Here is a 27,067-nt window from a genome sequence, read left to right on the forward strand (position 1 = left end):
TTTGAGATTTTCAATGCTGCTGTGCTATATAGCCCCGCAGCTAGTATAGCCAATACTAGCTGCTGGGCTAGTATTGGCTGGGCTTGTTGAGTATTGATCAGCTGAGCACTAGTCGAATCATTCGTAATACACAGCATAAAAAAATGTTAATGGAAACAATATTTAAAATGTGTTGGATCAAATTATGGGCAAAAGTTCAGATATTCATTAATGACTAAGAAATAAACGCAAAGATAAACTTATATCGAGAAATGTAATTCATTCAAATTTAGATTAAAAAGTGGAAGTCAGAATAGGCTCTTGGAATCCTAACGGTGATGCAGTGATTCAAAGGCTAAAATAAACTTGTTCCCCGAAGTGTATTAATGGTAAGGCAGGATACGGCAAGTCTTTTATTCTTGCTAGAAGATAGTTGTCATTAAATCTAATAGTACCCATCAAGTTTTCATAGGGGAAAAATTAAAGCAAATTTTCCTAAGTCGAAGAAAAAATTTGGTTGCCGATTCTCAGAAGCCTAACTAAAAAATCAAACAAGTGAATTTACAACGAAATTATGATTCTGATTTATACGTCCCCCCAAAGGTTATTTTTGGTTGTAGTTTGATGACCAACCCCAAATAATGGCTAAGAGCTGAAGTGAGTGCTGAGATTTTCTTACCTCTACCACTTCTCCCAATGAATCTAAGGTCACTAAATTTTGCCACTTGATTTTTCATCACAGCCGTATAATTTCTCAACTCCCCACAATAGTTGTCATCATTTCCTGCTCTTACACATACTATGGTGCCATCTTCTACGTCTCCTAGGGCCACCACTCTAAATGCAATTGGAAGGGACTTATTTGAGCGCCAATGGTTTGGCAGAGAGGTACATAGGATAGAAGGGCTACCGGTTTGAACAAGTTCTCCTGTATGATCTGGCATGTAATCATAGTGGTTTGGCGGCAGACGATCTTGCACCATCATGGTGTCCATGATTAACAGTTAACTAGATCTGAAATTAAAGTGATGTAGACAATAGATTAAGCTGGTAAAAAGTGAAACTGCAACAGGGGCAGATTTATAGCAAAATCTTAGGGGAAAGGGGGCAATGTGACAAAGGTTCCAATAATTGAATCATTTGTATTTAAAAAAAGTGATAAACAGAAAAAAAAACAAGAGATGATGGCGCCGGAAAAATTTTGAGAGGGGCGAGGTCCCCCCCCCCGACCCTCTTAGATCATCCAATGAACTATAACGTACTTCAATTATTAAAACAGGCGTTGTATGTGCTTCATTTGAAAAATGCGTCAAAACACTGAATGATATTTGGAATTATTCCTATTGCTCCATAATCTGAGGGTTATGGTCTCATATTGGTCTTATAGCGTGAACTTCCTCTAAAAATCTGCAATAAATGACTCTTAGTACCTATTGTCTGCTATACAGCTTAGCTATCAATATTCTGCCACCCATCGTCTCATCAGATTTTCACTAAATTCTTTGAGAGAATTCAAAATTTGTATATTTTTTCAAATCACACGTCAAGTTTATGAACGGCCCTCATACTTGGTCACTCTTGATTCTTCATTTTGTCATCTTAATGTATCAGAAAAGTGGGTTTGCGCAATGACTGACATTTTGGGATTCTGTGACAGATTTCGCTCATTTTATCACAAGTTCACGCAACCCGACAGTTCAGCGGCTACGTTTAGACATTCGAACTGAATTGCTCTAAAGTTCATCCATTTGAAGATTCAACAAGTTAAGAATAAGCTGATGGAGAGAGATTTTTCATCCAAAAGATGCCCGTTAATCTTCATCATTCTAATTTCTTTAAAAATTCAAAAGAGCAATTCTGTTTGTAGTACATATGATTGTATGCCCTTCTATATACAATTAAATAAAAAAAGTTTTTTTTAACTGAAAGTAATGAGCGACAGAAATCATTCCGTATACGAAAGGGGCTGTCCCCTCCTCTTAAGTTGTATATATAATTTCTGATCGTTTTCTAAAAAATGCTGGGAAATCCGGAGCCCGCTTCATTGAAAATTCCCTTCCCATATGAAAAATTACTCCATGGAAAGATCCTCCCACGTAGCCTCTCCCCTGACCCCCCAGCGGAAAACCCCTGAATGTCCCAATATTTCCAACGACCAATACTATATGTAAACAATGGGCAAAGTTCACAACTTGCAACCCTTCCCCCAGGGAATGGGGGTGGGGGGGTGAATAAATCATCCTCAAAGAAATAGTTATTGGATTTTTCGACTATGATGAACAAAATAGCTATCTCAAAATTTTGATCGGGTGACTTTTGGAAAAAATGAGCGTGGGAGGGGGCCTAGTTGACCTCCAATTTTGTTAGTCACTTAAAAAGGGCACTAGAACTTTTAATTTCTGTTCGAATGAGCCATCTTGCAATATTCTAGAATCACTGGGTCGATACGATCATCCCTGGGAAAGAAAATAGAAAAAAATAAACACGCATCCGTGATCTTTCTTCTGGCAAAAAATTCAAACTTCCACATTTTTGAGCTTGAAACCTGTACAGTATGATTCTCTGATACGCTGAATCTGATGGTGTGGTTTTCATTTTCTATGACTTTTAAGGTCTGTTTCCCCCTTTTTCGAAAATAAGGTAAATATTCTCAGGCTCGTAACTTTTTTTGGGTACGACTCAACTTAATGAAACTTATATATTTGAAATCAACATAAAAGTCTGATTCTTTTGACGTATCTATTGGTATCAAAATTTCCGTTTTTAGAGTTTCGGTTACTATTGAGCCTGGTCACTCCTTACTTACAGTTCGTTATCACGAACTGTTAGATCATATACTTTGGTGCATGCATTTTGCGTAAGCCATTTTGCATCAGAATAGCAAGGCAGAGAGTAGGATAATAAACCTTTTCACGAATTTAAAACAAAATCAATGAAATGGGTTTTTATATGTAAATCATATCAATATCAAGCAAATTCAAGCAAAGCAAATTCAATATCAAGTTGCAAATCAATATCAAGCAAATTGAAATGAAAAGCGGATAACTGGCGTGTCATTAATCTGTCATCAACTCTGTCATCAACTATGTTTCTTTTTTTTGGAATTCAAATAAAATATTTTATACATAGATTCTTGGCATAGATAAAAATTTTCACTTGACTACCATTTAGGATCGTAATAAGTCAAAATATTCAATAAAAAAGATTAAAATCTATTTGCACTAAAGAGAATGAAATCGTCAAATTTGTTTATAGTTAGTTTCTTTCTAATAACCAACAACTCCTTATAGCCGTAGAAGTTTTAAGTTACCAATAGTCGTCGTTTTATGAAGGGGTTTCAGATAGCAGAGATTCATGGAAAACAGCGAAAAATCACTTTACTTAGTATAAAAGATGCTAATCGAAAACAGGTTGTCCAAAAAAAAAAAAAAAAAAAATAGATGGAAATATGTTTTTTACTAAACAAGATGAAATCATAATATTTTTTTTCGTATAATTTTAGGTTTTCCTATGGAACACAATCTTTATACAGCCAAGGAAGTTTAAGCGGCAAACATTCGTCATTTTCTATGGAATATTAGTCAGCAAAGATTCGTCATTTTGCTAATGAAGTGGAAGGGATTGAAATAAATTAGCGAAGATCTCACCGTAAACTTACAAATTAGAGGATTTACATCATGGATTAATTACTTGAACTTTCCCTAGGGAAAAGTGATTGTCGTCGTTTTCTAAAATGGGGGACCGTAATTCTACTATACTAAGAGGTGGATCTACAACAAAACTGGGGGGGGCAATATGACAAGGGCACCAATAATAAAAATCTTAGGGGGGGGGCAAATATGACAAGGACACCAATAATTGACCAAATTGACAAATAATTTTTTAAAAAGAGTGAAAAAACAAACAAGGAATAAGGTTGTCAGAAAAAAGGTTGGGGGGGCCCTCTGATTCCCCTTGATCTGCCAATGACTATATAATAGGTTTTGGACCACGGTAATTCCAATGGTGCAGCTTTCACTTCGATCTGACACCATTGTTGGGGACTTCCAGGCTATTTTCACAGTTCCAATAAATTTGTCCACAAGACTTCTACTATTAAGGTCTGCGGAAGCAACAATTCGGCCTACCATTTTTGAATCAGTTTCAAATGTTGATTCTTCCTTACTTCACAGGTGTTCTAAGTGTTTTTGAATTTTCGGTTACTATAGGCTAGAATTCGTTCTTTACTAGGCTGCAGCTGCTGCTGCAGTTATGGTATAGACCAGATGAAAAAAAAAACCATTGAAGTACGCGAGAAGGTAAAAAGTCACCAGGCATCTAACAGTATAGTCTATTCTAAAATGGTATAAAGTGATCTTCAGGCGTTACTAAATTTTGATCTTCGTTACGTGCCCAGTTGGATAGATTGGTAACCCGAAGACATCCAGAGCCGTTCCTCCGCAAAAAAACTAATTACAGCACCTCCCTCCTAACACAAATATAAGCAAAACAAAAACGAATCAAAGTGAAAATTTTGATCAAAGTGAGTAACTTCCAGCCACGACGCCGGGGGTAGTTGCCCCAAATACCCCTCCCGTTGAACGGCTCTGAAGGCATCTAAAGCTGAATAGCAGCCTGCTAATCTTGATACTTTAGGAAAATAAAATAAGAAAATAGATGGTAAGATTGTACCTCTTAGCACATAAATATTTTTAGATTTTTGCTAATTTCGGGACCCAAAGGGGCCTATCCAAATATGTTCCTCTAAATGGATATTAGTCAAGGGTAGATAGCTTGACAATATCCCATGAAAATGTGCAAAATCTCGAAATCACATTTTCTGAATTCTCAAAAGCTTTGTTTTCAATGCTTCAAATATTCGTTTTATTGTTATTTAAAAAAAAAATAGCCTCGGCCTCCTTGAAAAAAAAACCCTGCTTACCTGCCTCCTCATAACGAAGCTCAGTTTACTTTGAATTGCTCATTAGATTCAGTTCCTTTAACATTAACCCTCTGCCTTATTCACTAGATATACAAGAATAATACAATACATATACAATAAATACAAGAATAAAATTCTGAGGCTCTTACTTTTAGCGTGGTAATAGACTGTTTTGGAGGGGCCCCAACGAATTAATATATATATATATATATATATATATATATATATATATATATATATATATATATATATATATATATATATATATATATATATATATATATATATATATATATATATATATAAGAAATTATACGGCAAATCTCATGATATTAGGAAATACGGGCCCAAATACATGCGTGTCTGTTTATAGTAAAACCAAACCAGAATCTTAGTTTTCAATGGTTTCATTATGTTTAACAATAGTGGATTTATTCTGTAGGGCCAAAAATAAATTTCAACTAAAACAGGACTGGTGATCAAGTTAAAAAAAAAAAAATCAGGCTTTGAACAAAATATCCACTAAAATGAAGTGACAATTTTGAATTATATATAGAGATTTATTGAAAAACCACACTACAATAAAGGAGGCACGCCCCAGAAGCTTGTGCTTATTTTTAGGTACAAAAACCTCTCTTTGTATTAAACACGAAGACGTTAGAGTAACAACTTTTTATTTTCATGTCTGCTCTTTTTAGCAATAAATCTTTTATCTTTCTACTGTACAAACCATTGAAGGCTTAAATCACTACCGCCACTTATAAAGCCTTTCCAACGTTGTCAAAAATCATTGACTCAAATTCATCGTCAAATTGCCTGTTCGTAAATGAAAACATAAATTTAAAAAAAATGGAATCTTTAAGGTCCAAGAATTGTGAAGAAAACTACACGCTATAGTGTTGACAACGCATATCTGAGGAGTTTTAAGAAATTTTTACTAAGTGAATATTCTCACTATGCGGCCTACAAACGATAGCTTCTAACATGGCATTTCAGCAGTAAGCAGTAATAGAAAAACTGTGTCAAACTGTACACTGACACAACAATCCCAAATAAAGTAGTTCTGGATAGTTCTTAGTAACTGACACAAGTGCTAGAGACAAAGTTTTGGATTTCACCACTTTCTTTTTTTTAGTCACAGTTCACGTTCTTCCTAGCAATCTCTCAAAAATTAAAAATTTCGAACGCTTGAAAGAAAGTTTAGGGAAAGTTTACAAACGCTAAGGAAAGTTTAGGAGTTTCAGTTAAACGAAAAAACTGTATGCATATAGGTTTTCAAAAGGGCATATAAGCAATAAAGCAATATCAATAAGGGCAAAAGCAAAATCATAGGCAGCACCACTCTATAGAAATATCATTGAAAATTGAAAGGAGCTAATTTGATTCAAAATTAAAAGTTTTGGTGCCCCTTTTAAGAGTAAAAAGAGATTGGAGGGCAAGCAGCCCTTCTCTCAAGCCCATTCATTTTCCAAACACATCCAGACAGTTATTTTGTTCATCATAGTAGAACGGTCCAGCAACTATGTCTTTAGGGATATTAGGGATATCAAGTTGAAACTTTTCGGGCTACCACTATTACTGCTTCTGCTCTTACAATTTAAATAAATAAAAAAGAGTGGAATTGTATCCGGGTTGTCAAAACGCATAGACAGAATCTTTTCGGAATGATATTAAGTTTTATTTTCAGGTAAACTTCCGGAGATATAAAATTAATAGCCCTTTTTTTATAACAGACTTTGTAGACTTTATAATAGATAATAGACTTATAATAGGATTATGATGGACTTTTTTCGGAATATTATTAAGTGTTATTTTTCAAGTAAACTTGATGAGATATAAACCTAAATTAAACAATACTATTTGTGACAGGATTAAAAATTGTTGAAAAAGTTTCCCAACATACGAATAGCAACCCAAACTTTGGATTCTTACAGAAATCAAATAAAAAGAAAGTTTTTTTTCAACTGCAAGTAAAGAGCGACATTAAAACTTAAAACGAACAGAAATTATTTCGTATATGAAAGGGGTTATCCCCTCCTCAATACATCGATCTTTACGCTAAAGTTTTTTATTATTTTAAAAAATAAAGTTGTGTGACAGATTCAAATTTTAGCGTAAAGAGCGAGGTATTGAGGAGGGAACAGCCCCTTTCATTTACGGAATAATTTCTGTTCGTTTTGAATTTTAATGTCGCTCCTTACTTTCAGTTAAAAAAAACTTTTCTTTTATTTAATTTCTGAACGTTTTTGAATTAATGCAGCTTTGATTTTGGCTCACCGTACATGAATAATTAAAACAAATTTGCATATTAATTTTACTTTTTTGGCTAAATAGCTTTCTCGAAATTTTGTTCTGAAGTAACTTATGAGTTAAATTACGTAACGAACTTCTATATTCGTATGTTTTATTACGAATATTAGAGATTTTACCCTCTAGTTGATACCTTGCTCTATACGCTAAAGTTCGAGTTTTGTTCGAATCACAAACCCCTGAATCACAAAGGCCGGTTAATTAGAATAGATAGCTCATTTGAAACTACTAGAAAAAACTACAGCGAAAAGGGCGAGGTATTGACTAGGAGGCGAACCCCCTCATATACGTAATAATTTCTGTTTGTTTTAAGTTTTAAGGTTGCTCCTAACTTTCGGTTGAAAAAACTAGTTTTTTTATTTAATTTCTGATCGTTTTTTTAAATAATGCTGGGAAATCGGGCGCCCCCTTCAAAGAAATGTCCCTTACCTCAAGAAAATATCCTCCGTGGGAAAATACTACGTCGTGAGCCCCGCCTCCGACACCCCTCCACCCGCAAAGAAACTCTTCTGAAACGGCTTTATACTTCCCATTGACCAGGACTATATGTAATGGGCAAAGTTCATAACTTCCAGCCCTTTCCTCGGGAACTGTGGGAGATTAAGTCATCTTCAAAGACATATTTATTAGATTTTCGACTATCTTGAACAAAATGACTATCTCAAAATTTTGATTGGGTTACTTTGAGAAAAAATGAGCGTGGGAGGGGGCCAAGTTGCCCTCCAATTTTGTTGGTCACTTAAGAAGGGCACTGGAACTTTTAATTTCCGTTCAAATGAGCCCTTTTACGATATTCTAGGACTACTAGATCGGTACGATCACCCCTGGAAAAAAAAAAAAAAACAACAAATAAACACGCATCCGTGATCTTTCTTCTGGCAAAAAATACAAAATTCCACATTTTTGCTGATAGGAGCTTGAAACTTCCGCAGTAGGGTTTTCTGATACGCTGAATCCGATGGTGTGATTTTCATTAAAGTTCTATGACTTTTTGGTGGTGTTTCCCTAATTTTTCGAAAATAAGGCAAAATTTTCTCAGGCACGTAACTTTTGAAGGGTAAAACTAAACTTAATGGAACTTATATATTTGAAATCAGCATAAAAATCTGATTCTATTGACGTATCTATGGGTATCAAAATTCCGGTTTTTAGAGTTTCGGTTACTATTGAGCCGGGTCGCTCCTTACTTAGCCTACAGTTCGTTACCACGAACTGTTTGAAAAAAAAACGGAAGATATAAAATATTATTTTTCCATGAAAAAGACTATGTCAGTAAAAAACGAACATTAATTAATTTCAAAAAATTTTCCCACAAAACAAGTTTATTAAAAGAAAAGTAAAGAGCTCCACTAAGCTAAAAATGAGTAGAAATAAAGTCAAATAATATACCAAGCGTAAAACTACCATAAATTACTATCAACAAGTAAATGAAACTCAAAACGAACAGAAATTACTGCAAAAGAAAAAAAAAACAACAAACAAATGACCATGGATTGTCAGTTTAATTAACATATACTGATATTTCTTCCTTAAAGTTTTGATTTTTTTTTTATTTATGAAAGAAAAAAAGTAGAAACATTTAAAACGTATTTTTTTCCAGTAAAGCGCAAATTATGTTCTGGTCTTGAGAAGGCATGGGGGTTATTAACCTACCTATGTTAATTTTTTCTCGTTTTGAGTTTGACTCAGCTATTTATTGTATTTTCAGTTCGTTTTTAGTTTCATTTATTTATTGATATTTATTTGTGGTTGTTTTACACTTGGAAAATTATTTGAGTTTATTTCTGCTCATTTTTGGCTTTATGAAGCTCTTTACTTTTCTTTGAAAAACTCGTTTTGTGGAAAAAGTTTTTTAAATTAATTCCTTTAAAAAGCGATCGTTCACCCACTCAGCATTTTCACTGTTTAGACCGGTGTTTCTCAACCGATTTTGGGCTATGCCCCACCTAGGCATTTCTGAAATCCTAACGACCCCCCTCGCAATATGTAGATTTGCTATTCAAATTTTTACGCGTATTCACCTGAAGGAAACTTAAAAAACTTAAAAACTTAAAAATTAAGGAAACTCAATTTGGATTTTTTTTGGGGTATATTTTATAGCAATTCGAAATATTGCCTGACTATAATACCTTTTATACAATGTATGACGTCATTGTAATACTATCACGTATGTTTTTGTTCTTTAAATACGTTTGAAAGTGTCGTCATTCACATCCAATTTTTTTTTTTTTTTAATTATGGCTCTCAGCCGAAGGGTGCACGTACTGCGCATGACCCATTAAAATATTGCCATGTCCCATGGCAAATTTTAGATGAATAATCCAGACAGATCTGTGATGTTATTTTTTTCTCTATTAATTTTTTCATTTTAGAATACACATATCAAATATCCTGAAATCGCTTGATTACTTCGACGCCAAAATTCCAGAATTCAAACCTTTTTCATGCCTTGAAATTTTCAAGGATTTTTCAAGCACTTGGAAATTCAAGATTAGCCCCGGTATTCTAATAGAATAATTCTTCGGAAAGCGGTGAAATTGTCGCTAGATAAGTACCTTGAATAAGTTGACGCAAACACTGTTGTAGCTAATATAGACTGAAATCCAGGGGGAAAACGGTGTCGAAATTCACCGAGCTATATTTAATTACATTCTCTTTTGAAACACTCACGCTTTCCACACTAAAGCAAAAGTTTAAGCGGAAAATAAGAAATATTCATTGTCTAAATCAAATTTAGTTTTTAGAATGACAGCCTATATAAAATTATTGTACTATTTATCAATGAAATTCACCATAAACCTCTTCAATTTTTTTAGACTCAATAGGTTTACTTTTTTTCATATTTAACATTTTTGTTCGTATGGGCGATGGTTGGTAGTAACAAATGAAGTTAAAGAAAACAATAATGGAGCAGCTGATACAAGTGATTAGTGAAAGTTTCCTAAGCAGATCAACCATATTTTCTTCCTTTTTTGAAAACTACGCTATTCAGGCTTAAAAGTGTTAATTGGAAACGGTTTAAAATAATGGTATACTTACGTCGTTTATTTTAAGGAGGCTACCCAACTCTTGATTTTTTTGTAAATAAAAAAAGTCCAAATCCTTCGTAAAAATGATACAATGCAATTGCTCTATTAGATATGGAGTGTACAAGAAAAAAAAAAGAAAATTGAAGCAAAAATAATATTTTTAATACTTCATTTGCGTTTTCGACAATAGTTATTTCCATGATCGGTTTATATCCACTACAGCTTTAACGGTTGCAGGAGTAGCTGCAACCTAGTAAAGGACGAACCACGGCCAATTGTAACCGAAAATTGTAACCAAATCGTAACCAAAAATTATAAAAACGCTTTTAAAAAACGGACAAGCGAGAAAAAATTGCTTCTTCTAGTTGATTCAGGAGTGTTAATCATTATCTAAATTAGTCTTAATAATATTAGATAAAAAAGCAAGTTTTTTCAACTGAAGTAAGGAGCAACATTCAAACTTAAAACGAACAGAAATTATTACGTATATGAGGGGGGTCCCCTATTCTCAACACCTCGCTCTTTACGGCAAAGTTTGATTTTTTGTTCCAGTTATTTATGAATGACTCCTAAAACACAAAGACCGTTTAATTAGAATAACAAGCTCTTTTAAATGCTCTAATAAAAAATTTTGCGAAAAGAGCAAGGCATTGAGGAGAAACGGCCCCCCTCATATAGGTAAACAGTTTCTGTTCGTTTAAATCTTTAATGTTGCTTCTTACTTTCAGTTGAAAAAACTTGTTCTTTTATTTAATTTTTGATCTTTTTTAAATGATGCTGGGAAATCCGGCTCCCCCTCCGTGGAAAATACCTCCCCCCACAAGAATTTTTCCATGGAGATTTTCCTACGTAGCCCCCCATTCACCAGCAAAATTCCCCCTGAAAAACGTGTGTATACTTCCCAATAACCATTACTATTCGTAAACAATGCGCGAATTTCATAGCTTGCAGCCCTTTCCCTGGGAACTATGGGGGGGGGGGTATCTCAAAATTTTGTTATGGCAAATTTGGGAGAAAATGAGCGTTGGAGGGGGGCTAGCTGTCTTCCAAAATTTTTGTCACTTTAAAAGGGCACTAGAGCTTTTGGTTTCAGATACAATGAACCTTTTCCCGGTCTTCCACGATCATTGGTTCAATAGGATCATCCCCGGGGAAAAAATAATAATAAAAAAATGGAAAAAAAACACGCATCTGTGATCTTTCTTTCGGCAAAATATGCAAAATTCCACATTTTTGTACGTAGGAGCATGAAACCCCTGCAATAGGGTTCTCTGGTATGCTGAATCTGAAAGCGTGATCTTAATTACGATTACTTTGTGTTTTCGGGGTGTTTCTTTCCTTTTTCAAAATTGGGGAAAGTTTCTCAGAGTCGTAACTTTTGATGGGTAGCTGTTTAAGGGCTCATTCTGAAGGAAATTGTTACATGTACGGACTTACTTTTCTAGTTAATATAGCATAATGTTAAAAATGAAATCTATTACGCTGACTCTGATTGTGGGATTTTCATTAAAATTGCTTGACTTTTAGGGGGTGTTTCCCTCCTTCTTTCGAAAATCAGGCAAATTTTCTCAGGCATGTAGCTTTTGATGGACAACACTAAACTTAATCTTGTACATTTCGAATCAGCATAATAAGCCGATTGTTTTGACGCATCTATTGATATTAAAATTTATTAGAATTTCGGTTACTATTGAGCCACGCCGCTCTTTACTTACAGTTCGTTCCCACGAACTGTTTGATTACGCCTCAAATACTTACTGTATTGCTTTTTGTTAGTAGTAGCCTACTGTGTTACTTTTTTTTTTAGATTGATTCAGGATTGGGAGCCAGGAATAAATTCAGTTTTGCATCGCTAGTAAATTAAAATTACCATAGGCTTGATATTGTTTTATTTTTTTTTTACCTATGAAGAATATACAGCTATTATTGAAGCAAATCTAATCTGAATCATATTTCAAGAACAAGTAACATTTGACCATACATGCGATATACTATACCGGATGATGGACTGTAGGAGACCTAGAAAAATCCTGCGCCTATTTTCTGACGACACGAGTCGATACAATGATTTTCTTTTTCAAAATGTTTTCCTTAAGGCTCTCTTATTGTTGTCTACATGTAACTTATAAGCCAATCGAAAAGTACCCATCTGTGGTTTTCCAAATCTACGTTCAGAAAGGTTTCTTGGTCCTTATTCGATCCCCATTTGGCCAAACACATCTTCTACATTAGACTCTGCTTGGCTCCAGGGCTCACGGCTCTAATCTTCGAACGGATCAGGAACAATAGGTTTTTTGGCCCACTCTCAAAATATATGATCCCCTCCACAAGGTAACAATCCTTGAAAGTTTCAAGGCAATCGTAAAAAATGTTTGTCCCTTTTTTGGGCCCCTACTTTCGGAATGGAAACCATATCCTCAAACTAAAATGTGGACACCTGATCCATTGGCTTCCTGTTCTTCTACGCTCTCTAAAAACCTCTTCCCTACAAACAAAATGTGTGATCGTTTAAGCCACGTTTGGGGGACGACATTTACCTTCCTATATTTTTTCTATCCCCCTAGTTTTTGGAAAACATCTTCTGTTTTTCTTTTTTCTTTTTTTTTGGGGGGGGGGGATATATTTCGGAGAAAACTCCTATTTTAATTGAAAAACAAGGACATGAATGTACCGCATATTAAAAAAAACTTTCGACCCACCCCCACAATTTTTTTGAATTGACACCACTGAGTAATATCTTATATATTTAACAAACCTAGAGCGCTAGTGCGAACAAAGACCCAAAACAGAAAACATCAAAACTCTTTGTCTCTCTGGTTAGGAATCTTTCCAAATCCGTTAAGATAAAAAAAGAAATCTAATTGATAGGGCTCAGCTAACAACATCTCCTAGTAGGGGGCATTTCCATCCCTCACTTTGAGAAACATCACCGACATTTTGATATTGTATCCTGCCGAGTCGACTGTTGACAGATTATCAAAAGGGACCTTCAGGGGGAATATTCGAGAGGTTTGCTTCTGCAATTTTTCCAATAATCGAATCCGGAACAAAATACAGTTGATTATCATTTGAAGAAGGGTCATACAATTGGAAATCAGAGCGCTATAAATGGGGAGGTTTTTGATGCATTTGGTTCCCCGCAAAGGGTGCTTTGAATTCAAAATAGTTTTTTCTTCCAAATTGTAGGCTACCCCTAGGCTTTATGGAATGGATCAATATACTTAATCTCTAAGAAATTCTTTTCATGAGGTTACTTGTATTAGACGTATTTTAGCCATTTTTCATGGTATATAAAAGAGAAACTAAGCTTAAAAATAGACATATTCTCAATGACGGCAAAAATTGTATACTGATAGCTGGGCCTTAGAATTTACTTTGTTGATGAGATTTTTTTAGAACGTTTGTTTTCTTTTTATTTGTTTTATATTGTACTTTGCTGATGACGGCTGTTGCATATATAGCCGAAATCCCCTCTTAGATTGATTTCACTATGTTATTCGCATTTTTCACTAATTTCCTCGTTATATTCTCTTGTTTTGTGTTATTATGTTGTTGCTGTTGAGTTTGTAAGCCCTACTTCTTCCAATAAAATGTTCGAAGGTTCTCCCTCCCCCCTAAAATTTTAAGGGGTATATGTTCCGTAATCTTTTCCATAACGAGTTCTAAGACATTTTCATTTTTTAGCTGAATCAGAACTCTGAAAGTTGCTTTTGCCTGATGCGAAAATAGGAGAAGAAGATAGAATGGGAATAACAAAAAATTTACAGTGAAAAAAAGATGCTATAAAGAAACAAACAAAAGTGGGTAAAATGTAACAGAACTAAAATCATGCCAATTAATTATTTTCAAGAATGGAAGAAGCCCAAGAATTATTTGAATTCAAAGAAGAATATCAAATGAAGAAAAAAAACAAGTAAATCGTACTTTAAAAAAAGAAGGGAAGTGAGAAGAATTGGTTGCTAAGCTGACTTCATCTTGAAGTCATTCTTCAATCCTAAAAATATGCTCATATTATAATGCAAACAGTTTTTAATGTCGAAGTCCTGTTTTTCTATTATTTAAAGTAGATTTTACAGCGCCAGATGTCTGGAAACATGTTAGAAAATTGCAAGAAATACACGACATTGGACGAATCGACGCCATTCAAACCAAGTACCACAAATGAGTGGATTTCGTGTTTTTACCCCTGAAAATCTTCATCGGTAAATACGATGACCTATAATTACCGAAGTGTTTTTGAATTCGAGTAGTCGATTGTCGCTCACTTCTTTTGTCACGATGATGGCCTTTTTTGCTGAACAAATGGTGGGTTTGTGTCGGGACTTGGTTAGCAAATTGCGTCGACTGAATTGTTCTGAATTTTTGTTTCAAGTAATTATACTGCACGCAAAATCTAGATGGTAACTTTTTTCGTTATTTTATTTAAATTATGGCCAAATTTGAATTGTGCCATTAACCTTTTGTAACAGTATCAGAGACACATGTACGTAAACTCAACGAAATCCTAAAAGAAAGTAATTTTAACTAAAAGTAAACTTAAAAAAATATATTATCTAAATTAAGATAATCATTACTATATAATCTATATGTATTATCTAAACAATGCATTATCTATATTAATTAGTTTAAATCTAATTAATAAATTAGACCTTCAAAAGCATCATTCTACCCAAGACCAAAAAGTATGTCAGGACCTAAATTTAGTTTTTGAGCTCCAAGGTCCTTTCGTAGGCCTTCGTTCCTGGGTGTAGTATGCCTACCTGGAGTGTATCTGATTCACAAACGACAGGAAGGAAAGAACAAAGATCGGAAGGTACTATTCCAAATACTATGTGCCATTTTTGTGAATGGTGCAAGCTTAGAGCCGCAAATCCCACTTCTTAGCAGGTAAGCATTGAGTGAAGTTTTTAATTTACATTCAAAATAATCCCCCCAGTTTTCGATGCCCCGACATATGACCTGAGCACATCGACGTAACAGCGGATTGAGCAAACAGGTTTGAAATATTCTTTAATATATTGATCTGTTCATCAAGAGAGTTTGAAGAAGGGTACCATAAACCCATCCATCTTGATTATATTTAAATGTAATGGAAAACGAATATGAAAAGGATCTACAATCAAAGCTCATCTCTTAAAAACTAATCAGAGGCAGCGCTCTAGGACTGCCTAATTAAAGTCGCATGCCTTCAATGTGTTATTTTTGTCTGACAACTTCGTAGGGAAGGGATGGTCGTAGAAAATTTGGAGGGGATTTGTCTGACTGGGAAATGAAAGCCCTGGCACTTTTTGAAAATCAAGTGATTGAAGGGTAAATAGCACTTCTCCCTCGCCCTTTTTGCAACACGTCCCTCCGTAGCCCACCAAGACATCCAATCAAAATTTTGAGATAATGATTTTGTTTAAAATAGCAAATAGTTTATTAAATTATAAGTAAGTTTCTTTGAGAGCTAAACCAAAAACACTGTCCATCCATATTATCAAAATACCGTGTCTGCAATATCTTGGGAAAGGCTTGGGGGATAGGGTTAAAATTTTCAGGCAGTTTAGGAACAGCAAGGGCCAGGGGTTTCCAATTTTCCGCCGGGGAGGGGCTAAAAATGTATTGTACCCAGTCAAGCTAAACGTTTTTGTGCTATAAGCTGTTTTAGCACTTGATGTCTGTTCAGGGTTAAGAAGCGAGGTAAATGATAAGACGCTATATGCTGGATGTTGATCAAAATAGCATATCTGCAATTTCCTGGGAGTGGCTTGGGAGATAAATTTGAAACTTTCAGGGATTTCTTTTTTGGGCGAAGGAGGGTCATACGAACCTCTAATTTTTCACTCGGAAAAGGGACCAGAAAACGGCTAGACATATTTTGTCTCACATCTGCCAAAAAGTTTTCGCTTGAAGAGCCCTGTGGAATTAAAATTTGTTTACAGTTAAGTTACGATGTAAATCAAAAGACTCTATATTCCCCTGGCTTAACAGAACAGGGTATCCACAATATCTAAAGAATAATTTTAAAGATCGCTCTGAAACTTCCAGGAGGTGTTGAAGGGGCCAGGTGGAGCTTGAATTTTAATTTTGGGAGGAAAAGAGGTAAATTTTAGGTCATTAAAATTTCAACTGCATCAGGGATGCAGTTGAAATTTTCAGTAGGGGGGGGGCAAGGGGACTTCAACTATTGTGTTGGAGGAAGTTTGGAGAAGCACCTGCAAATTCTACGTCTGTGATCCACATTTTTTTTTTTTTTACTATAAGCACCTAAGGAAATTGAAATTTATTTACGTCTAAGCAGCGAAGTAAATAAGACCTTATATGCTACAAGATGTCAAAATAAGGTATCTGCAGTATCGCTGGAACGGCTTGAGATGTCAAGTTGAAACTTTCAGTGAGCGTCAGCGGAGGCAGATTTTAATTTTGGGGGAGGGATCTTGGGGGGAGTGGTCAAAAAAGGATTTTTTCAATAAAGGTTGTATCCAGGGGAGGGCGATACCGGGTTTAAACACCTTCCCGTGAAATTTGTGTTTGACTTGTAAAAAAGTAACGAAAATGCATAAAAAAAATTGATACGTTTTGTTTTAATTTTTTTTGTACACCCCCCCCCAAACAACCCCCCTCGCTGAACAAAAATCTTAGGTACGGGCTCGTCTCCGATCAACCTAAATGTTTTTGCAATTCGAGCCTCTATGGGACTCGACTATTCTATTCAGAGTTAAGTAACGAGATCAAGCAAAACACGCTGTGTGACCACATTTTCAAAACAGCGTATCTACAATATCGTGGGAACGGCTTTGAAGGTAAAGTGGGAACTTTCAGGGAGTATTGGAGTGGGACTAAAACCTTGAATTTTGTGGAGGAAAGAAAGAAAAAGTCTCCGAAGATCCAGTCTCCCTGTTTACAGCTATATTTGCTTTTGGTTGTATATTTACTTTTGGTTTCATTCATTCAGTGATATTAATTTCAGTTCTTGCTAAGCTTGGGTAATTACATAAATTATTTCTGCTTGCCTTTAGCTTTAATATGACTCTAATTTTCTTTTCAAAATTTCTTTTTGGGAAGTTTTTCTGAAATAGTTTCTTTAAAAGTTTCAATAGCCTTATTTACTTTTATTCGTTAATATGCCTACAACTGTCTGTTCAGTTATAATAGTTCCATGAACTCATTAGAAGTAACGCTTTAGCCCGCTGACGACATTTAAGGGTAGGAGCTATAAATCCTAACGACAACAAATTCCTAAACTATACCCCAAGAAGAAGAAATGTGTTCAGAATGATGGTGTCTTTAATTTTTCTACCCTCTGGCTATGTTCTTGTATCGATATACTGATGTACCATAAAAAACTTATGTTTTTTTTTTCATTTTCACTTAACCTGAAAATTGTCTATCAACAAATCCATTTACCCAAAAAGGGTAAAAACCCCGCCTCTTTTGTTTGTTCATAGTCTCTCAGTAAGGATGGGAGTTGACAAATGCCCGTTCTACCCTTCTTCGTAGGAACCCATGCCACGAAGCCCTATGAGAGCCCCTAAAGATTATTCCCCTGATTATATTTACTTATATTTTTAGATATAACAATATTCTGCCACACATGGCACAATATCACCCTGTGTGACGCGCGCCGCCTGGTTGGTCGATATCTGAAAATGAGTAACCTTTTGAGAAAAGCCTAACTATAAAACTGAACTGTTTCATTAGATTAATTCGTACTACTTACAACCAAACGGTGTTACGCCAAAGTATTCAACCTAATAAAACGTTTAATTGTAATTCAGTAAGAAAAAAGAGAGTTTATTTTTGTCAAACAGTCCATGGTAATGAATTGTATTGAAGAGCGATCCTTGTCAATAGTCAGCTAAAATCTAAAATCGGAAGTTTGAAAACAGAATATACACTCAAAAGCATTTACTTTTTATGCTGATTCCAACAATGTATTATTCATTATGTCGAAAGCTAGGTATCAACAGTCATTAGCATAAGAACATTTACATAGTTTTAGAAAAATATAAAAGACTCCCCCAAGAATGGATTTGGTCTTGATAAAAAAACACACCACTAAATTTAATGTATACTGCAACCAGGCAACTAAGGTTTTGTTTAAAAAGTTTTTGTTTAAAAAGGATATTCGATTTTACTTCATGGATATATGTTTAATCTGTTTCTTCTTTGCTTCACTAATTTTTTCTCATGAGGGATCGTACGTAATCAAGGATTTTCGGATTTTAGATAGGGGCACATTCGAACATGATTTTTTGGCTCTAGCGCAGTATTTAAATTAAAAAAGAGATTGCTACGGCGCCATGCCGTAAAGGAGAGATGCTGCCACAAGGTGGCAAATTTCGTCCCGGATTTACAAGCGGTTTATATAAGGTAAACGGTTTCTTAAATAGATACGATTTTGAATCTTACTTATGAGTGGGTGTATACCATTGCTCAGTTACACTTCAACTTTTAAGAGGAGAGGACTCGCTTATGGTGAAATTATATGCAGGGTCGACGTTTTTCGTATTTTGTGTGAGGTACGACAGAATTTTCAGATTCCTGCATTATCAAACCAATTGGATTTTATGTTGATTTCAACTACGTTTGGTTCATTAAGTTTGGTATTACATATAAAAAATAATTCTGATAAATGGATTTGCATAAGTTTAGAAAATGGGAGAAAACACCGCCTAAAAGGTGGTGAAATCTTACTGCAAATTATCCAATAAAATGTAACACATCTGAGAGTTTTAGAGCATAGGCTTCTAGATATATTTGCAGAAAAATGAAATATATATGCAGAAATTTGATTTTTTTTTTTTAGATAAGGATAGTCACAGTCACTTTTTTTAGGTACTGGTGCATTATATGGTCACTTCTAAAAAGTCAAGTTTGGTTAATGCTAATGAAATAAAATCAAATAGGATGAATATATTATAGTTTAGAAACCAATTTAGGCTATAAATTTGCACATTAGGGGGTGGGGGGTAAAGCATAGCATATATTAAATACGTAACCTAACCTATCCTAGGTACCTTTTTTCCCTCCTAAACCCCTAAAAACAACAGTGTAAATATGGTAAAAGCAATTAAAACTACTCTTTGCATTCCTTTTCAAGAAGCCGCTATTGAGAAATAACCAGTCTGGCGGGTTTCGTCTCTCATTAGTATATAAAAGCGACCATCTAATGCACTAGTACCTTTTTTAGTTCTCTGCACCAAGTGTTATCATACTGAACCAGTAGTGCCAAAATATCTATCGGAAGCTGAGTCGAAACATTGAATTTTTTGCAACAAAAGAGATCGCGCCACAGTTAAGTACTAATTTCTGCCCTCTTCTGCAACGAAACGACAATTTTGTCATAGGACCAAAACATTGCCGAACAAAACGAAGATTGATAACTATTATAAAACCACAATTTAAATGTTATACTTTGCTCGTTTTGAAAATTTGTATTTCTAGGCTATAAGGTTTAATAGAAATTGGAACAAAAGTTAGATGAACAACTTTTTTTAAAAATAAATTAAAGAGTGACATTAAAACTTAATCAGACTCGAATTATCCGACACTCGAGGGGGCTAATGCTACTCCACAACACTTGCTCTTTATGCTAAAATTGGGCTTTTGTTTTATATCAATTCTTCAAGAAAATATGCTTTAAAACGAGAGCAACGTGATTAGAAATTTAACAATTTTAATAATAAGCTTTGATATTGATAGGTCTAGTAATTGTATTTGGCTTAGAAAAAAAATTGTCATTCAAATGTTTTGGTAGACAGTGCAAAAAAGCTTTACATGAGTCAACTTCCTATATTCATACTGTAGTCTGAAATGTAGAATGAGAGGCTGAAACGGGTGGTAGCTCCCTCATATCAATAATTTCTGTTCGTTTAAAATTTTCAAATTAATCTTTCATTTCATTATAAGAAATTGATTTTTTTTTATTTAATTTGTTTCAAGGATCCTGAACCTAAGTGACTAAAAAAGAGACATAACATATATTTTCATATGAAAGTAAAGAACGAGGTTAAAAATTAAGACAAACAAAAGAAATCAAACAAGAGGGGTGTTGCTGCCTTCCTCAACCCCTGTCTTTAGACCCAAGTTTAATCCCCGCGTTAATGTAACAACTAAATTTTTAACGTTCACATTTATAGCACATACGACAACTTGAAACAGAACATGCTGCTCGTAAAAATATATTTGTATAATATATTTATTCACTGTTTTTTAATAGGTTTGAAAACTATTATTTTATTCCAGACGAATGGCTTATGATCCTGTAATTAAAAAAGCAAAAAGATCCTGTAATTAAAAATGGGAATAAGCAGCCGCCCATGTTTGTTGCGTTTCAGTAAGCTTTCAGTATAGCGGAAAAAGTGAGGGGTTGTGGGGGTAGTAACTCCTCTCATACTGTGTAAAGTCACTTGTATTGTATATTTTAATTTCTGTTTATTTTGAATTTGTTTCCAGTAAGTAAATTATAGATATTACAATTTTCTATTTAGGTCCGAACGCAACACAACGAGGAAGTCCTTAACCTGGAAACTACAAGGTTTCTAAAGACTTTTGATGCCACAAACCAAAGGGCTTTCTTATGATTAAATAAAAAAAAAAATTTTTTTAAACTGAAAGTAAGGAGCGACATTAAAACTTAAAACGAACAGAAATTACTCCGTATATGAAAGGGGCTGTCCCCTCCGCAACGCCTCTCACTTTACGCTAAAGTTTTTTACTGTTTAAAAAAATAAATTTGTGAGACAGAGTCAAAGTTTAGCGTAAAGAGTGAGGCGTTGAGGAGGGGACAGCCCCTTTCATATACAGAATAATTTCTGTTCGTTTTAAGTTTTAATGTCGTTCCTTACTTTCAGTTTAAAAAACTTGTTTTTTTTATTTAATTTCTGATCGTTTTTTAGTTAATGCAGCTTTTATTTGCATAAAAATTTTACTTTTCTTTTGCTAAATGGATGTCTTTACAAATTAACTTACGTAACTAAATTATATATTCGTATATTTTTCTTCTGACAAAAAATACAAAGTTGCAGATTTTTGCAGATATGAGCTTGAAACCTATGTAATAGGGTTTTCTGATACGCTGAATCTGACGATGTGATTTTCATTAAAATTCTTTCACTTGTAGGGGAAGTTTCCACCCTCTTTAAAAAATCGAGTAAATTTTCTCAGGCTCGTAGCCTTTGATGAGTAATACTAAACTTAATAAAATTTATATATTTAGGATCAGCATTATAAACACATTCTTTTGATACATTTATTGACATCAAAATTCCGTTTTTAAAAGTTTCGATTACTATTGAGCTGTATCGCTTGTTTTTTTATTGTTTTTTTTTTATTACGTATATGTTATTACGTATATGAAGGGGTTCTCCCCTTAGTGAATACCACGCTCTTTACGTTAAAAGTTAAAAAAAAATTTGATTCACAAACCCCTGAATCACAAAGACCGTTTAATTAGAATAGATAGCTCTTTTGAAAGCACTAAAAAAAACTGTAGCGTAAAGAGCGAGGTATTGACTTGGGGGAGAACCCCCTCACATACGTTATAATTTCTGTTCGTTTTAAGTTCTAATATTCCTTCTTACATTTCAGTTGAAAAAAACTTATTTTTTTTAATTTAATTTCTGATCGTTTTTTAAATAATGCTTGGAAATCCGGCGCCCCCTTCATAGAAATGTCCCTTATCCCAAAGAAACATCCTCCACGGAAATATTCTACAGAGTAACCCCCTCCTCTAGCCCCCCCCCTCCAGAAAAAATACTTCCTGAAAATGGTTGTATACTTCCCAATAACCAATAAATAATGCTGGCAAGTCCGGGGCCCCCTTCATGGCCATTTCCCTTCCCCCATTAAAACTTCCTTGATGAACAGATCCTCCAACATAACCACCAACCCAACCTTCCCTCCCACTACCAGAAAAAAACCCTCCTGAAAACTTCTGTATACTTCCCAATAACCAATACTATATGTTAACATTGGGTAAAGTTCATAACTTTTAGCCCTCCCTCTGGGAACTTCGGGGATTAAGTCATCCTAAAAGACATATTTATCATATTTTCGACCATGCTGAACAAAATGGCTATCTCAAAATTTTGATCGGGTGACTTTGGGAAAAAAATTAGCGTGGGAGGGGGCCTTGTTGCCCTCCATTTTTTTTTGTCACTTAAAATTGGAAATATAAATTTTATTTTCGTTTCAAATGCGCCCTCGAACTTTTTTCTAGCCCCCCGGGTTCTATACGTTCACCCCTGGGAAAAAAAAAAAAAAAAAAAAAAACAAACAAACAAATAAACACGCATCCGTGATCTTTCTTCTGGCAAAAAATGGAAAATTCCACATTTTTGTAGATAGGAGCTTGAAACCTCTACAGTAGGGTTCTCTGATACGCTGAATATGATGGTATGATTTTAATTAAGGTTCTATAGCTTTTAGGGGGTCTTTCCCCCTTTTTTCGAAAATCAGCCAAATTTTCTCAGGCGCGTAACTTTTGATGGGTAGCACTAAACTTGATGAAAATTATATATTTGAAATTAGCATTGAAATCTGATTCTTTTGATCCCATGATACGCTGAATATGATGGTGTGATTTTAATTAGGGTTCTATAACTTTTAGGGGGTCTTTCCCCCTTTTTTCGAAAATCAGCCAAATTTTCTCAGGCACGTGACTTTTGATGGGTAAGATTATACTTAATGCAACTTATATATTTGAAATCAGCATTAAAATCTGATTCTTTTGATGTATCTATTGGTATCAAAATCCCGTTTTTTAGAGTTTCGGTTACCATTGAGCCGGGTCGCTCCTTACTCACAGTTCGTTCCCACGAACTGTTTGATAATTAGCATGAACTGTTTGATTGCATGGTACCTGATAATCAAGCCGTATCCAGGGGAGTGTTTTCGGGTTTAAACCCCCCTCCTAAGTTTTTTACGACTCGTAAGAACAAAACAAAAATATATATAGACGAAGTTCGACGTGTATTCGTACACCCCCCCCCCCCCCGTATAAATATAAAAAACCCGTTTAAATATAAAAAAAAACCCTCCTAAGTTTTTTACGACTCGTAAGAACAAAACAAAAATATATATAGACGAATCTCGACGTGTATTCGTACACCCCCCCTCCCCCGAAAAATAAAATGTCATCTCGAATAAAAATATATGAAGGGGGCTGTCCCCTCCTCAACGCCTCGCTCTTTACGCTAAAGTTTTTTATTGTTTGAAAAAATAGAGTTGTGAGAAAGTCAACCATTGAGCCGGGTCGCTCCTTACTTACAGTTCGTTACCACGATCTGTTTGATAATTAGCATGAACTGTTTGATTGCATGGTACCTGATAATCAAGCCGTATCCAGGGGAGTGTTTTCGGGTTTAAACCCCCCTCCTAAGTTTTTTCCGACTCGTAAGAACAAAACAAAAATATATATAGACGAATTTCGACGTGTATTCGTACACCCCCCTCCCCCGAAAAATAACATGTCATCTCGAATAAAAATATATGAAGCGGGCTGTCCCCTCCTCAACGCCTCGCTCTTTACGCTAAAGTTTTTTTATTGTTTAAAAAAATAGAGTTGTGAGAAAGTCAAACTTTAGCGTAAAGAGCGAGGCGTTGAGGAGGGGACAGCCCCTTCATATACGGAATAATTTCTGTTCGTTTTAAGTTTTAACGTCGTTCCTTACTTTCAGTTAAAAAAACTTGTTTTTTTTATTTAATTTTTGAACGTTTTTGAATTAATGCAGGTTTTGATTTTGGCTCACCGTACATGAATAATTAAAACAAAATTTGCATATTATATTTGGTTAAATGGCTTTCTTGAAACTTGTTTAATTTTATTTACGAACGTTTTTATTAGTAATAAATATACGTAACTTAGAAGTAACTTACGTAACGAACTTCTATATTCATAAATTTTTAACACATATACTAGGGGGTTCGCCCCTTAGTCAATACCCTACTCTTTAAACTATAGTTCGAAATTTTTTTACAGTTCTTTAAAAACGACCTCTTAATCACAATCAGTTGATCAGTTGAAAAACTTGTTTTTTTTTTTATTTAATTCCTGATCTTTTTCTTTAATAATGCTGGGAAATCCGGCACCCCCTGCATTGCACTGGCCCGGCCCCCCTGACAACTTCCTTCGTGGACAGATCCTTCCATATAGCCCCCGACCCTCTCCGTCCCCCACCTACCAGAAAAAATCTCCTCTGAAAAAGTCTGTATACTTCCCAATAACCAATACTATATGTTAACATTGAGTAAAGTTCATAACTTTCAGCCCTCCCCCTGGGGACTTTGGGGGACCAAGCCATCCTAAAAGACATTTTTATCATATTTTCGACCATGTTGAACAAAATGGCTATCTCAAAATTTTGATCGGGTGACTTTGGGAAAAAAATGAGCGTGGGAGGGGGCCTAGTTGCCCTCCATTTTTTTTGGTCACTTAAAAAGAGCACTAGAACTTTTAATTTCCGTTCCAATGAGCCCTCCCACGATATTCTAGAACGACTGGGTCGATACGATCACCCCTGGGAAAAAACAAACAAAAAACAAACAAACAAACAAATAAACACGCATCCATGATCTTTCTTCTGGCAAAATAAGTAAAATTCCACATTTTTGTAGATAGGTGCTTGAAACCTCTACAGTAGGGTTCTCTGATACGTTGAATAGGATGGTGTAATTTTCATTAAGGTTCTATAACTTTTAGGGGATCTTTCCCCCTTTTTTCGAAAATCAGCCAAATTTTCTGAGGCACGTAACTTTTGATGGGTAAGATTAAACTTAATGAAACTTATATATTTGAAATCAGAATTAAAATCTGATTCTTTTGATGTATCTATTGGTATCAAAATCCCGTTTTTTAGAGTTTCGGTTACCATTGAGCCGGGTCGCTCCATACTTACAGTTCGTTACCACGAACTGTTTGATTTTTTAACTTGTCACATTTCAGTCCAATTTTGACTAAAAACATCACTCTGAGGCCCACAATGCCGTAAAGCACGATTTTATTAAGGTTAATCTTTTTTTGCTACTTCAAAAGGTCACTAGAATTGAAAACATTACTTGAACAAGCATTTTCTTTATTTTCGATGACCTATGAATTGATAAGATAGGCCTTGCGGAAAAAAAGGCCGAACGCCGAACGCGAACCCGTAAACCCGGGATTGATAGTAGAATACTCTATTTCTACGCAAGCCTGACCTATTAGTCTGTTGTACGCATTCATTGTAATTATGTATCTTTTTCTCTGCTAAACTATCCCTTTCTTTGAATCCTTTTTCTTAATAAACGGACCCTAGTTTTGTTGAACATGCATATAGGCTCAAATAAAAGGCTTAGAAGAGATAGGGATTCTGTTGTATTGACTAAAAGTGCACATTATGGATTTTTAACAACAAAGTTATTTATTTTGACGACGCAATGTAACATCATCTTTTATAATTACCCCAAAAATTAGGCGTTAAGTCTGTCATGTGGATGATATTCAATTCAAACAAGTAATAAATATAACATGTTTATCCCGTGGCGGCGCAGTGGGTTTTATCTCAGTTTGGTAATACAGGACCCAAAGTTCGAATCCAGTAGCAGCACACCGCAGGACTGGCGCAGGGACCTTAGTAGTCAAGAAGTGTCGTTAATCCGATTTTTTTTTGTGTTCATGATATTTAATCATAGCGCGCTAGTGCTGCCTAAGTAAAGTACGATGTGGGCACAATGTGTTGTTTTTTTCTTCATCCAGGCACTTCGTATCGAAGGAGTTGTCGTAGAAGCTTCGAAAGGGGCTCATATTGGAAATTGGAGTGGCTAGTGCCCTTTTTAATAGTCGAAAGTGATTGGAGGGCAACTAGCCCCGCCCCCCCCACGCCCGTCATTCCCCCAAATACATCCTATCGAAATTTTCAGATAGCCATTTTGTTCAGCGTAGTTGATTTCCAGATATAAAATACGTTTTTGAGGAGGGGACTCCCCCACAACCCTGAGGGCAAAGGTTTGAAGTTATGCCATGGGGGCGTATAAGGTTTTTATAGAAGGCGTTGTCCTAGAAACTTCAAAACAGGCTCATTCGATTGGATATTCGAAGGGCTAGTACCCTTTTTAATATTCGAAAGTGATTGGACGGCAACTAGCCTCCCCCCCTACGCCCATCAATCTCCCAAACACATCCAATAAAAATTTTAAGATAGCCGTTTTGTTCAGCGTAGTTGATTTCCAGATAGAATATATGTTTTTGAGGAGGACATTCCCCCACAACCCTCAGGGCAATGGTTGTAATTTATGCCCTGGGGGCATATAAGTTTTTTTTTTTTTTTTTTTTTTTTTTTTTTGAGTCTATTTAATATAATTAATTAATTTAGTTTATTTATTCTAATTTTTTCTATAGTTTCTATTTTATTTATATTTTCTTTTCTTCTCCTTCATATGTGAGTAAGTGATCATTTTAAATTTTCTTTTGTTTTTTATCCTTGAGTATGTAATTCATATTGAGTATGTTTTTTATCCTTGAGTATGTAATTCATATGCCTTCCCTCTTTGTACAGGTCAATGAGCCTTTGAGGGATTTATAACATCTAATATTGTATGTGTATTTAATGAAGAATAAAACTTATCTTATCTTATCTTATCTTAAAGAAGGCGTTGTCGTAGAAACTTTAAAAAAGCTCATTCGATTGGAAATTCAAAGGGCCAGTGCCCTTTTTAATAGTCGAAAATGATGGGAGGGCAACTATCCCCCCTACACCCATCATTCCCCCAAACACATCCAATAAAAATTTTGAGATATAGGCAGCAAGATCGCGCTGCCTAAGTAAAGAAGGGGAACACTCGAGAACGAGACAAGAAACGGGGACTA

General features: G+C 35.0%; 1 protein-coding gene across 2 annotated transcripts in view; it reads right to left on the reverse strand.

The window, feature by feature from the left end:
* LOC148953953 (uncharacterized) overlaps positions 1 to 27,067 on the reverse strand; it is a 90,885-nt gene that overhangs the window by 57,790 nt on the left and 6,028 nt on the right. The window contains exons 1-2 of one of the 2 annotated variants that reach the window (XM_089086864.1): positions 12,385 to 12,478; positions 659 to 993 (exon numbers count right to left, since the gene is read on the reverse strand). In XM_089086864.1, the coding sequence (XP_088942990.1) occupies positions 659 to 974 (316 nt within the window). In that variant the 5' untranslated portion in view covers positions 975 to 993; positions 12,385 to 12,478. Of the gene's footprint in view, positions 1 to 658; positions 994 to 12,384; positions 12,479 to 27,067 lie in introns of those variants that run through there. The other variant, XM_089086863.1, reaches the window with a different exon arrangement.

This window comes from Artemia sp. Qi Xiang Cuo, chromosome 3 (assembly GCF_049724085.1).
Source record: "Artemia sp. Qi Xiang Cuo chromosome 3, ASM4972408v1, whole genome shotgun sequence".
In the NCBI taxonomy this organism is placed as follows: domain Eukaryota; kingdom Metazoa; phylum Arthropoda; class Branchiopoda; order Anostraca; family Artemiidae; genus Artemia; species Artemia sp. Qi Xiang Cuo.